Source organism: Ochlerotatus camptorhynchus, unplaced genomic scaffold (genome assembly GCF_037179485.1).
Source record: "Ochlerotatus camptorhynchus isolate MF236.1 unplaced genomic scaffold, CSIRO-AGI_Acam_v1.1 ptg000391l, whole genome shotgun sequence".
Taxonomy (NCBI): Eukaryota; Metazoa; Arthropoda; class Insecta; order Diptera; family Culicidae; genus Ochlerotatus; species Ochlerotatus camptorhynchus.
The window spans coordinates 2,068,632-2,083,243 of NW_027040878.1; the positions used below are offsets into that span (position 1 = coordinate 2,068,632).

Consider the following 14,612-nt stretch of genomic DNA (forward strand, 5'->3'; position numbering starts at 1 on the left):
GCAACCTTATCTTTCAGCAGACGCTCTGGACAGCAATTTCACCATTTATAAAAAAAAAATCTAAATTTGCCAGCAACACTGACTAGGTGTATCCTATGGCTTACCTTCCCTACTAACATAATTCCTAAATTCCCGAGACATTTATGAGGGGTCGTAGAGTTCTCTGCATCTCTCTTAAGTAAATGTTGGACTAACATACCTTTCCTATCCCTACCAGTTGTAAGGACGTGGCCAGGACAATCCTTAACTGTTGGAGCGGGATATGTCTTATCTGGGAGATAGTAATTATTTCCTTCTTACTATCTGTCCAGTAATAGATATCCGTACTGCTCTTAATAGTTTTGAATTCGTACCACCTACGATATTGTGCAACTTGTTCGATGCTAATGCTAATGCTAATGCCCCAACCCCCTGTCTCGCCGGGGGACCATGGTGCACAGCTTTGTTTAGAGTCCCACGCTGGCACTAGGACGGTGATCAGCCGCTCCTAACAGACGCCGTTTTGAGCCGCACCTCCATGATGAACAGACGATCGGGTTTGGTGAAGCATTTCCTCTATCACCGTACTATGGTTACCGCGCCAGTGTTCGCGTCGCACCTCTTCACTTTGCTATTGCAGGACTGGCAACATTGCCCCGGCTACGCCACCCAGCTGTGTCCATGTTTTAGCTGGCAGTCTTTTGTTATCATATGACTCGAGGAGGCGTGAAGTAGGGACTTGTGAGGACCAGGGCTAGGTATTCCGCTCCTTCCAGGTTGTCAACTCACCATTTTGTAGCCTAGGCATGCTCAGTGCTTGGTATCAATATTCGGCGACTGTGTTAGGGAAACCACTTTTCCCATCACGGAAGCGCCTCGTTTTGTGATGCGCATTTTCGGAATTTTTGTTTTAATCAATATATTATAAGAAAAAAAAAACCGAATATTGATTGGAGGAATTTCTTGCTTAAATTTTTCCAATCGCAACTAATCTTATAAATACGATTTTTTTTAATTTTTTCTAGCCCCCTGGAGAAAATCTTACGAAGTGTCTCTGGTTAATTGACATGGTCATGTGGTATTTGGTCATTGCGAGAATAATTCTTTGTATGTACCACTTCAATACTGTTACGCATTTGACGACAAACGTTTGGTTGCTGGGTACAGTATGAAAGAGATTTGGGGGTGACGTGGCTGGCAGAAAGGCGAGCGAACATTCGTTTTGTCGTAATGGTCGAGTAATCCTGAGCTATTAGAGTGTTCAACACGGATGAGGCTGGCGAGCTGTATGTTGTTTGGAGCAAGGGTGGCGCGAAACGAAAATATTGGTGAATATCTAGCATTTCAATTGAAAAAAATAGTTGGCATGAGTGGCAGTACAGTAATTAGCTAAAATGTCATATGACATGTTACGCTTTCGTGTTAGTTTTTTTTTTCCTTATTATGAGAGCTGATCATGTCATGCTTCGGACAATTATAAGTCTAATATGTAACGTTATGCGAAACTATTAAGGTGATTCCTCGTGGACTCCACAAATGGCCGGGGCCATATTTGGCATAGATGACCCGCAGCGACTCACGAAGAAACTGTTTCCGATCCATAGCGGTGCGGCTTCTTCCTTCTTCTATAGATGCTCATGGATGCTTTCTGCTTGCAGGCTGCCTTTCGTTGTGTACTGGAGAACAATGTTCAACGCCACACGCCGCAAGCACTGCCGCTGCTGACACCGACGACCGGACACCACCACACACGGTGATTAAATGAGCCCCGTTCAGTGAGACCGCATCGAATTTGATTTTTAAATCTGTATTAGGGAAGGCGCTTTTCGCAGGCAATCGGTGATAATTTTGATCATCATTGCAACAGTTGGGCATTTGTGTATTTTTCAATAGTGACTTATTGAAAATGAATAAAGTGTTCAATTTAGCACATTGGTAGATACATTTCCAATCGTTCGGTTTGTTTAGAATTAAAATCCATTTGCTATTGACAGAGTTATATGTGGTCAAAACCTGACCTATTTTCGTATTGCGGTCGATTTTGGTTTTCTGAAATTGCACCCCCAATATGTTGCCGGAAGACGTAATCATACGTCAAAAAAAGTTGGTACGTGCATTTGGATATGGCAATGAAATTGAATTAAACGAACATGGAAAAAGTTTGAAGGTGATAGGTTAAATAGGTAAATTTTGCCGAATCTTTTCTTGTGATGCAATTTGATTCCGTACACCCTTTATGCAAAGTTTCATAGAATTTGGAAAGGGAAAAATAAAATCGTTTCGTCCGTTGGCGTGGAACTGCTCATAAAAAATCTTAAATTTTGTCGTCTTTGTTGTGGGTATTTTTTCGAGGTAATAAATATACATTCATTGGCACCCTAACGAATATGTACTGCAGCGAAAATCTCGACAGGAGAGTTCATAGGTCTACGATTAGAAGAGGTATCTACTGCTAGAGCATGCGGTAAGGTCTAAAGCAGGAGCAACTGATAGAAGCTTTTTGGCAGAAAATGTGTATGTATGTGTGTGTGAGTGTGTGTCCAGGCAGTATTTTACTGTGGCAATAGTAGACATATGTGCATCACACGTGTGCGAGATGGTGAAGAGTAGGTTTACAGTGTACACGGAACAATCCATCACCGTCCGTCAGCTTTCCCCAGGGAATCCGAGGGGGCATGAGGGGAAGATAACTGACAAGACATCGAGAAACACTTACCATCAGCTGCAGCATGCTCTAGCAGTAACAGGGCAGACTTGCTGCCCCCATGTTCTCTCTGTGTGTGTGTGTTTTTGTGAGGTTTGATGTGATTCTAAACTGTACACTCAACCGTGGTGGTACAGGTCACAAAACCGTCTTGATTTTCGAAACTTAAGCACCTGCAAGAACACAGTAAACTTAAATCAGAATGGTATGGGAAATTAATATTCTAAACTGACGGAAACAAACAATAAAATAATGATTATCCAACCTTCTTCTGCGTGGGAAGTCGTAGGAAATTAAAACTGAGCATAGTGGAATCTACAATACGAATAACCAGATGCAAAAAGCTACCAACAGAAGATTCGAAAGGGGACAGCAAATTAAAAAGAATAGTTTTATAATGATGTTATTTTTCCTGCTGCAACTTGGTTCTAAAAACTTCCCGACAGCTTTAAAAAAGGGGGTTTTATGTTTCTCTGAATGAGAGCACTTTTTATAATTTCTTCCTGGCACAGACTGGTGGTGCCATCGGATTGTGCACCGGGTAAGTGCTGCCATGTATTCGAGTACTTGCTAGAGAGTCGTTAATCGAAGTTGAATCTCATAATCACTACTATTTACGGCCTGGGTTCGAGAGTCCCACACGTTGAATTTATAGTCGTTTGCGGAATGGCCAGAGCGAGAGAGAGAGAATCAGAAGGAGAAAAGCGAAGAATATGGGACAAGCTGTATCGAAGAAAAACAGCACAAATGAATAACGAGTTTTCCTTCTCACGCATAAAAAGTGTCGTTAGAGTTGTTTTCAGTTTTTTTTTTATTTAATTAATTTTTAAATATTTTTCAAATCAGTTTCGTTGCGAATTTGTTTCATGTTCCCCATACTTTCTCTTTGATCCAGTGCAGCCCTCCCACAGTTTCGATCTCTTGGTCGTGTTCGACTTTATCGAATTTAGTCACCGCACTCTGCTCAGCTTCATCGAAGGCAGTGGTTGTTGCTAGTGGAGGCTCAGAATTGCCGTAGAGCTCAGTCGATTGATTACCCATTCGCACCAACTCAGAATTGTTGCCGATAAGTTTGATTCCTTCGTCGATTTCCTTTTTTATAGCATCATCGTCATAACTAGTGGTAGCAGTAGTAACATTGCTATTGGTGGACTCCAACTCATCCACATTCATCTGCACTGTGTCGTAATAATCCACCGTCGTCGCATGGTACACGACCTCGCCAGCCGTTACGGAGTTAGCGTTCCAATATACGCTAATCGCGATTACACTTATCAGCAAAATGAACAGCAACACCAAGACGGCTTGAATCGTTGAACTGAGAAGACCTACGCTGCAGTGGAAGGTTTGGCTAAAGCACGTGCCACATCCACACCAACCTCTCGTCCAGTTGTTGATGAACACTCCACAGGTTCTGGTTAAGCCGTGGCATACGGCTCCGCAGGGTTCCTCAAGGGAACGGATACAGCCAATGCATGCTCTGGCACTAGCCATACTGTCCCACAGTTGCTTCGAACGGTGGATGTGAAGAATCGACTGATATTTTTTTTTATCAAAATCATGAATTTTGAAAATCCATTCGTTCGCTGTTATCAAAGGTTACGTAGTCTAAAATGTGATTAATGCTAGATAACATCAGGTGATTGTGAGTACTCTATCGGCTGCCGATGTGCTGTTTGTAATGTGTATGGATTTTTAGGGAAAAGGGCACCAATGTTTGTCTTTGTCGGTTGAAATTTTTATTTTAAATTTTGGTTGAAAGGCAATAATGAATGAAAAAATCTCAAGTAACAACCAGGCCCATTTATAGTACGATAAGGGCCCTTTTAGCAATATAAGGCTGATTCACGGCTTTCAATATTCATATTAGCCTTATATCCGCATTACATTGCAGTTTTTGCATTAGTGGTGTGTTGTAGGTTATTTGGGGATATCTAAATATTGCGTGGCTACAATCTGAGTTTTGGTGGTGATTCGGTGGCCGACGTTGCCGTGAATCAACAAGTTTTCCGCTTGCAAAAGTGCTCGCCTGCTGGTCTCTCGCCGGTGTCGGATATTGCGAGCAATCTGAAGGATGCCTCGCTGGAAACGCCCAAGAGTGGTTGGTGGCCGCGAACGGTTCCTCGGGAAAGCAGTAGAAGCGAATCTCCTCCCAGATGACCATGACAATGCAAGAAAGGAAATTGCTATTACATATTTTTCTAAACAGTGACAGATAGCGGACATGAAGATGCAGGAGGTGCCGGGCAAAGGTGTTATATCATAGAGGTAACTCTAAGACTAGTAGGTCCCGAAGAAACGTGCTCAACTTTTTGGCTCAGCTCTGGTACTATCTTCGATCCCAAGCTAGTCGATTCACCCCTCGAAACATAGGAAAATCCAATAACAACAGGAAAATCCAAACAAACATTGACTAGTACTAAAATTTTAACTAGAATGGGGTACGTTATTCGATTTGCTTAGGACCAATAGGCTAGTTTCGTATTGATTGTTGGTTATATCCTACACAAATGGTAAGTTCCAAATTCGCTGTTGTTGTCGTCCTAGGCACAGTCGTATTTGCCATCGTAGTTGCCGTACATTTAAAATTAACCATCAACCGCTGAAACTATTCGAAGTATAACGTATTTCTGTTGTTCATTACATACCAAGCAAAAAATTCAATCATATTTTGTTGTGGAGTGTTGTGGTTTTTACATGATCGATGAGGGTCCAGGGTGGAGGGATCGTTTTTGCTTAATAAGATTGATCCCAAGCTCTACCACAACATAATAAACCACCGTCCTTGGGTTCCGAGAGTAATAAAGTGCAGCTAATAACCAAAAGTTGAATTGTTTAAACCATGACTTTCGGAAAGGGTGCATGCGTGATCCAGTTTGGAAGACATTCTAGGCTGCTTTCGGGCACGTCGCTTCATTTGAATAGCTTTTTGTTAAGTCAGTCATAGATTGTGGTAATGTAAGAGAAATGGTGGCTAAAGAGCAACCGTTTTTGCTTATTGAGTAAAAGACCAAGCCAAGTTACATTACTGAGTTGATCTACCCAGGCCTTTATTTACTGTCGAAACTTGTTAATAATAGAAATCGGTGGAACGATTCGAAAAAGTAATACGTATGTTTAGACAAATGTGACATAAGCCTGATCCGGTTCGAGAGACATTGCTAACTACTTTCGGGATTTAATTTCATTGTAATAGCTTCTTGTAACCGATAATAAACGATTGTCGGTCGTAGCTTGTTGTGATGTAAGAAGCACGGTGGCTTTAGCGCGACCGCTTTTGCTTACTAAGCAGAGGATCGTGGGTTAGAACCCAAGAACCTTACACTATTGACCGAAATATTTGAGTTTTAGGAAAGACGTGTTGATTGGAAATCCATATCAAATTCTTCTCAAGAGCAATTGTTGTTGTCGTCGTCGGTGAGATCGCCGCCAGGATCGAAACATAGTAAACACAAATTGAACGGAAACTTGATCGTAATTGTTTTCTGATATAAAGAGCTCGGTGGCCTAGTGGCGATCGATTTTGCTTACTGAGCAGTAAACCGTGGGTTCAAACCCAAGCTCATTCACGCTATTGAATCGTTAGGACATCAATTCAGCATATCCTTTACCAAAACGAATGCTGCTGCAATTCCAACCCTTTTATCCAACAACCCAGTGATTTCTCGTGGAAGTCCAGAGGTGTTCTCGGCTTTCATTAAAGCAAGTATTACGTCAACCTATTCCTACCCATTGCTTTTTGACCAGCATTCGGACGTGGCCGGCGCTGATATTGTCCAATTTTAGATTACCAGTATTTACACATTGAGGATGAATGCTAGTCCCAGGCAGTGGTGTTGTTGGTTTCTTAGATTACACTGAGGAAAATAAATTTAAGAATTTCATAAAGCTTGACTTATGAACGACCTAATAGACCTTTAACCATTTCATTCAAGCCATTTAAAAACGAGTGGTTAACACACAAGTCTCTTAGTCTCAACGTCCATGGTTCGGTTCCAGTCTGCTCCATTTTATTATGGTTTTGTCAACATTATTTTTCATAAGGTAAATCAATTAAATTCATACCGGCTAAATTAAATAAGTGGTTCTTATGAAATTCTCACGTTCTTTTGCCTCAGCGTATGTGTTCAAGTTTCTATCTTATTTCGATCCAAAATGTATGCATAGGGTGCGGCACCAATTGGACAAACTTAATTTCACTTCGCCATGTTCCGATTAAATAGCATCGTATAATTTATTTTGCAGCAGTCTTAATTTAACTTGAAAGCAAATCAAATTAAGCATCAATGTGAATGTCACATTTTTTTATCTTTCATTTATTACAATAGCGTATTTTTCAAAATTCACTTGTAAGTGTAACTATTTGACAGCTTTTTAAGTGAAGATGCGCAAAGGATTCCGTTCTTTTAAATTCATCAGAATTGATGCCACGTGGGAGTCCACATTTTTTATACACCCAGCGAAATAAACTATCGATGTATTCATAAGATTGCCTTGTGTTTTTTCTCCACAAGAAATCGTTAGGAGTTATTAAATTATTAAAAATAATTAATTATTAAAAATATTAAAACGGAGGAAACTGGGATCGAACCATGATCGTTGATTTTACGGGTTCCGTGTCTTGACCACTCGTTTGTCAATGCTTGGGATATGGAAAAGGCTAAAGGCAACCAGTGCTGAGATATATAATTGTCATTGAAATACTTCACGTGATATTGACAACATGTTGTTTGATACCGTAACTGGAAAAATTGATTTTCAAAAAAAAAAAAAAATCGTCAAATTCTCATAATTTTTTTCGTAAATGACCTGGTAAGAAAAAGGGTAATTTTGTGTATTATGTGGCATATTATTGATTTCCAGTCATTTAAGGACTAAGATGCTTGTTCGCCTCAACGGTTTCATGGATTATTTTGCTGATTACATTTAATTTCGTTACAAATTTAACTAATAACAAAACCTGCACATGTTAACCATTAACAATTGTCATGGTTTCCCTTGAAGATAACTTTTAGGTCGAATGAGCGACCAAAACTGTTTTGTCAATATCACCGTGTATGGTCGAGATGTTGCAGCACTGATAAAAACAACCTCATATAAGACGATAATCGTTCATAAGTCGCGCTTATGGAATTCAAAAGTATAGTTCATAAGTCGTGCCTTATGAAATTCTTAGGTTTATTTATCTTAGTGTATGGTTTGCAGGGGTTAGCTACGGACCGTTTCACGCAACGCACAGTGGGGATTTTTGCAACAAAAGGGCTTGAAATTGTCTGCCGCTGAAACCACACATTGTAATCGGCGTCAAAGCTCACTTACTGGTTTCGAAATGGAAATTTCAAAAGAAAGATATTGTCTATTTAAGCCAATAAACCAGTTTATTTGCTTTCAACTGATAGAGGATTTTGGGGCAAATTAGGTCCTAAACATGTATTTATTTGTCCGTACACAGTATGAAAACAAGCACACTAGATGCTTAGATTCCTTTTTACTTCAATAAAACCTAAATCTCGTGTTAGTATTTCAGCGGCAGAAACTGTTCAGTCATCAGAAATCTATCAAATAAAGTGAATTGTTTTGATATGAGATATCTGGGAAAAATACGCTCAAAACATGTACTTGAATCAGTTTTGTCCTTTAGACTATTGTAATCCACTTTCTGGGTGTTTTGTGCACCTCATATTTAATTTTTAAATATTTATATTTTATTAAAAAATCTGGTTTATTTGACCCCATGCTCTCCTATAAATGTTGTTGATAGTTTTTCAAAGGCACAAGCTGACTACTAGAAGAAATATTGGTTACTTCTGATAAAAGTTACTGACTATTTGAATCAGTGAAGTATCATAATGGGGAAAACAAAACTACAGAAAATATGAGATTTTGGGGCAAACAGGCTCCAAACATGCTAAGTGCGTGCGCCGATTGAAAATATGCAGAATAGAATTCTTGACATATTTCCCAGAGGAAGTCATATGTTATAATATGAGATTTCAGCGGCCGACAATTTCAAGCCTTTTGTAGCAAAAATCCCCACTGTGCAACTTTTGCATGACTTTGACAGCTATGACGGATTTGTCAAGCGTTAAGTGGCCATCACTCCGACGGCTTCGACGCAAACCCAAGTAGGGCTTAGATCTAATTTTGGGCCTACTAAGGTTTTTTTTTCACAAAACGGAATATTTTCACTGCATATGACTTCTAAATTTATTTACCTTTCCATGCGTACCATAAGATTTGATAAAGGGAAACAAATTGTTGAGCTATTGTTAAAAATCTAACACTACTTTTTGATCTCAAACTCGGCCTACGGGTTCTAAATTAGGCCTAATGCATTGAAACACCATTCAAACACCATTAAATTCACTTCAGCCTATCCGATGAAGATAAAAATTGATTAGGTCGAAGCGCTTCTTTTGATTTTGAGGAAAATGGGTGCAAACATTCATATCACGCGTTCTCATTGACTTCGTTCGGTAGCTGTTTAACAAAATTATCGTACCAAACGCATAATCTACTTGTTGTTAATTAATTTATTTGATAAGGCTCAACCGACTTTACTTTACAGAGCCGAGGATTCTTGTTCACTATACAATACATCTTAAAACTATAGTCAAAAGGTACAACACAATAAACATTTTATTTTCCGCTATCCAATAAGCCTCCTTCATCAGAACGGGAGCCGCCTCCAGTGGTTTCATTGTATGGCCGATTCGCCAACAGGGACCAGAGTGCTTCCATTGCAACAATGTGCTGAGTAAACAGACGATCGTGTGACACACATTGAGAGTGGTCTGCTTCTGTCGACAGCCGAGTGAACACTGCATAATCTACTTGTTAACTCTGAAACAATGGATTTGTTTGATGTTTGTTGCTTGATAGGCCCAAAATGGGCGATTAGGTCGAAATTGTGCTCTACCCTGCCATTGCAAGCTTTATAGAGGTTTTATAGCATTATACAAGCCTAAACCCACATAAAACCTGTCGTTATTGAAAATTTAGTCGATTTTAAATTTAGGTATGGGCTCAAATTAAGGGCATTTAGGCCGACATTACATCCACTTCCCCTATATGAAAATAAATTTCTGTATGTCTGTCTGACTCGACAGGTTCTTATGATGGAACGAGACACCTCCCCCTCTGGGGGCTCATATACAAATGAAACAGAAAAGTATAGCATGCTTTTTGAATCGGTGCATAAACTTAAGCTAATATTGAATCCCGAGCAAGGCCGGGCACACTTAGCTAGTAATAGTACATATAAGAATAAATTGTAGGTAATTAAATGTTCTTTGAGAAAAAAAAAATACACTTGAAGATAAAAATCAGTATATTCACATTAGATAATAATACAACTTTGATTTTCTCTGTGGATCCCCACTTCAATTTTCGTATTATTTTTTGTGATGAAAGTTGAAGTTATGTCATTAAAGTTGGTGTTAAGTGTGAGCCAGTAATTCGAGTTTTTTTTTAATTTTATTTAGTTTCAGAACATCGCATCAGTTTTAACAAATTAGCATTCATATTTTCAATGTCTAAGTCCAGCCGATCTTAAGTTAATTTGAATTTTTAATTTAAATATGTTCTAGAATTAAAAATATATTTTAAATAATAAAAAATATTTAAAGAAATAATCCACTAACATTGTTCACATAACTTTAGCTTTCTTTGCAAATATTACGAAAATCATCGTTTTATATTTTTTTACATGAATTTACTAATAATAAATAAATAATAATATAAAAAAATCTATTATTGTCTTTTCACAGATGCCATGTTCATCGTATATTTAGTTTTGATTTTTTGTAAAATAAACATGTTAAAATATGCCGTTTTAAAAAAATTTCATGAGACAAATAAGCATATTTAATTGATAAAATTGGGTAGTAACCAATATATGAGAAATGTGTCACTTAAATCGTTACCTGGTTAAAATTGTGTCTATTGTTGCGGTTTCTCATGTTTAAAACTCACAATTTCTTTAAAACGGTTGGACTTAGGAAAACATAATAATATGATACATTTTTTTTTAATTATGCGTAGAATCAGGCGTAGAATCCCTTTTTACTTTAATTTGTATAATTTAAGTATGTTTTAAAATTCAATATGATTAAAAAAAATTTATGTAAACATACAACCAGCTAACCTTCACATAACTTTAGTTTTCGTCACAAAAAAATATTAAGAGAATCGAAAGGGAAGAAGCTTCCGGGAAAATAACAATTTTATTATTTTAACATGAATCTACTTATTTATATCTTTCAGTGTATATAATAAAGAACATTTAATTAAAGAACTCTCAAAGAACATTTAATTACCTACAACTTTTTTCTCAGATCTTATTTTAATCAAATAAGTCGTTTTCAAGCTATATTAAAAAAAAAATCAAAATCCTAACCGTTGTTTTCAAATTTCACCGTAGTACTGATCTTCACAGCAAAATCACGCACTATCACCGTGGGATTCAGTGTCATTTAAATGAAAAATGCCACGGAAACAATCCTGACCAATCGGTTTGCTATTCGGCTTGAAAATGCTGGTGCTGGTGGTATAGTCAGAGTTGCGACCTAACACAATCACCATCATCAAACAGCTGATGGTAGTAGCGCTTTGTACATTCCTATCAATGTGCTCGTCGAAGCTCTCTCCATGACCATCCATCAAGTTGACGAAAGAAGTAAAAAGCAACTGGTGAATGTCGTCTTCTGTTCTGATCCATCACCAATCTGGTCATTCCTAACAATCACGACACTCATTTGTGCTCGTTTTGAAGCAGTTGCTGCTTTGCTAGCTTATGTGAGTGTGTTGGTGAGTGAGCCCAACAGCTCCCGTTTAATGTTGCCTACTTTGTTTGTAACTCACACAGTCACGCGCCTGCCGAGATGAACTTGGAATGCGTAGGCATTGTTTTCATTTTCTTCTGTCGCTTCGCTTTTTCTCATGATCGTACTGCAGAAGTCTTTAATGTTTTCGTTGTGCTTTTCATTATCAGCAGCGAGTGTAACGATTTGCTTGTGAGCAGTGACCATTACTGGTGATTGATGTTTGCCATGGCTCTAACTCTCACTGCGTGACAAAACGATCTGTCAGCGATAGTCGGTTGATGCGAAGACGAGTGTCACGTGAGTGTCGTGATATTTTGCATCACTGGGTATAGTGGTAAGCGTAATTGCCTCTCACCACAAAGGGCCAGTCAGCGCTGCCGGGATTTTCTGAGGGATAAAATCTCTGATCACGGGAAGTAAAGCCGTTGGTCCTCCGGTCCATGAGTTGATGTGTCGATAGGTACGACCCTGGTGTGGGAGCTGCCTCCCTGGCGTTGGTAGCATTGGTACTCAGTACGGAAAACAAAATAAGAAAAAAAAAATCGATACTGACGAAAATATCGACACACAAATGTGTCCGAAATAGTGCGAAAAATATCGATATTGCGATGTATCGCATATATCTGAACATAATGATCAAAGTAAGCTGCGCTGCTGAATTGACGTATTTTTGTTTTGCTGCGTGATTTTTTTTTGTGTTAAATTAAATTCAAATTTGAAATAATTAACAGTGTGAAGTGGAATTGTACAAATTGTGTAGTAACAATATAAGTGAATTCCGCAACGGGGACCAAATGGATTTCCACTTCTTTCAGATGCTGTTGGATAGTGGAATTCCGGAAGACAGCAGTTTGTTCCAGATGGTGCTGACTTACATCTTAGTTATATTATTTAAATAAAAAAATACAAAATACAATCATTTAACTGATGCTCATCAAATATGCGTCAATCAAAAATTGCACTTCTGCTTGATTGAAAGTTTCGATACAGTATCAGTGGTTTATTAGCATCGATAATTTATTGGGGCGGGGCTTATTGTGTGCAAAAATAGCTTGCGTTCTTGAAATGGGCTACTGGAACTGCGTTAGAGCTATCACCTTCTAGCTTCCAGATTCAATCTTCTTGCAGCCATAAGACACAGTGGGAGCTGGATTGTAAATACATACATATCGCAAATATCGGAACATCCCTACATATCGATTGTTTTGTTTGCTGTTGATCCCCAAAGGCTTCATTCGACTTCCTCCGGAAGTCCTACTGAATAATCCCTAGGATTTTCTTCGTACTTCTATAATTTACCATGGTGGCGTCTGTAAAAAAATGGCTGTTTTCCGGGAACCACTTTCGCCGAAATCGAAAAACGAAATATTTGGTAAATTTTCCTGGATGTTCTGGGTGGGTCACAATGGTCGATGTCGCTCAGTTTAAAAAACGGCACCCCATTTTGAACAACAATCTATCAGAAGACTGAATGAAGTGAGCGAGATGAAAAAATACGATTGCTTTTAAAGAAACACCCGGTACCTACTTAAGAAATAAGCAATTGACCACCCTCAGAGGAGAATGACTGCCGATAGCACTTATACCTAGACCGAGCCAAACGGAGCTACAGCACCCCAAGAAAGGGGTATAAAGTGGACAGCTACAACAATAATGGTAGGGGCTCCGGGGGGAAGGGAGTTGGACATAAATAAGAAAATCGCTTTAAGCAAGGAAGTACAGGGACGGTCGGTCACTATATAGAAAAGCAGAATCGCTGCCATTATTTGTGCGCTAGCGGAGTGCTATTGTTGTTATTGTCGTCCGTCGGTCCCGGTGCTCGTCCCAATAGACACGCTATAGCCCGGTTGGTCCCCGTGCCGGCTAATCTGAACGGAAACATTTACTTACCGGCGACTTCGCTGCCGGACCTGACCTATTCGGATGTTCCGCTCGTCTCGCCAGCGCTCCAGCCGGTGCCTCAGGGCCAGTCGGACCTCCGAGTTCAGGAAGCAGTAGAACAGCGACACCGAGAAGCCCTGGTGGAATTAAGATAGAGAAGGAGAGAAAGAGTATAAAACATGGAATTGAGAAGGCTGGTCCGGTTATGCTTTACGATCGGTTATTCTCAGTTTCAATTTGTGGAAGACGAAAAAAAAAAAAAAATTGAACGGAAAATGATTATGATTCATCTGCAGTATCATGTGACAGAAGGGTTGCAGTTAATATTGTTCTTGGGATTTGTTTTTGCTGAGCTCGTGTTTCTAATGCCTTGTTTGACCTTTGGCTTCTGCTGCACCCGGTATTATAGATATTATTTTATTATGCAAATTACTGTTTTTTGTCGTAATCCATTTTGTTGGTATTTCAATATCAAGAAAATTACAACGACTCAGCTGTTCAAACAGTGAAGTTCTGATAGCCCATAGTTACACGTCAAACCGATTCCCATGTTCAGTCGTTCCAGTTTCTTGTGTAAACACTACCATGATTACCCCCTAATTATATGGAGCTGCCCGTTTCTACCAACCATGCTAGATTGAAGGTTACGTTGCAGTATTAAAGTAGTTTCACGGGAGCTAAATCCTCTAGAGTTCTGTGCACTTGAGACCTTTGCTGTAATTATATACAGTCTACTCAGACATAATTTAATGACCTCATTCGTTATGCATCTTACCTGCGTGCTCAGCAGCAGTGCCCGTGCCACGGCGAAAATGTCACTCACGACACCCTCGGACGGTGCGGCCAGGACGACCAGGTAGGTTATACCGAGCAGCGGAATCAGTACTAGCAGGGCCTTCGATGCCTTTCGATACTGGCGCGTTTCGACGGTGTTGGCCGAGCGGAGTTTAGTGATTAGCACCTGTGGAAGCGAAGGGGAGAAGTGGTTGCAATTAATGTGCTCAGGCATTCTCATATGAATCTGGTTTCTTTCAGTGCTCACTTAGTATTGCACGTGTTACATAATAGTGGTTACAGTTTCAGCTCACATCACATTCAGTGGTTCAGCATTTCAACACTCAACAGGAAAATCTAAGATTCTACGACACATTTATTTTTTTTTCAAAACCGTGGATATCGTAGTTGCTACTCTGTTACTTATTAGAACAAGTGGATTTGCACAG

At 39.3% G+C, this 14,612-nt stretch overlaps 1 protein-coding gene across 2 annotated transcripts in view; it reads right to left on the minus strand.

Moving 5' to 3' along the window:
- Nucleotides 1-14,612, minus strand: part of Dh44-R1 (Diuretic hormone 44 receptor 1) — a 145,024-nt gene that overhangs the window by 68,377 nt on the left and 62,035 nt on the right. Inside the window, exons 8-10 of one of the 2 annotated variants that reach the window (XR_010518425.1) lie at nucleotides 14,165-14,350; nucleotides 13,399-13,526; nucleotides 2,696-2,856 (exon numbers count right to left, since the gene is read on the minus strand). Coding sequence is in view for 1 of the 2 variants with exons in the window: in XM_065233161.1 (XP_065089233.1) it covers nucleotides 13,399-13,526; nucleotides 14,165-14,350 (314 nt within the window). In the remaining variant the exon portion in view is untranslated. The remainder of the gene's footprint in view (nucleotides 1-2,695; nucleotides 2,857-13,398; nucleotides 13,527-14,164; nucleotides 14,351-14,612) is intronic. The other variant, XM_065233161.1, reaches the window with a different exon arrangement.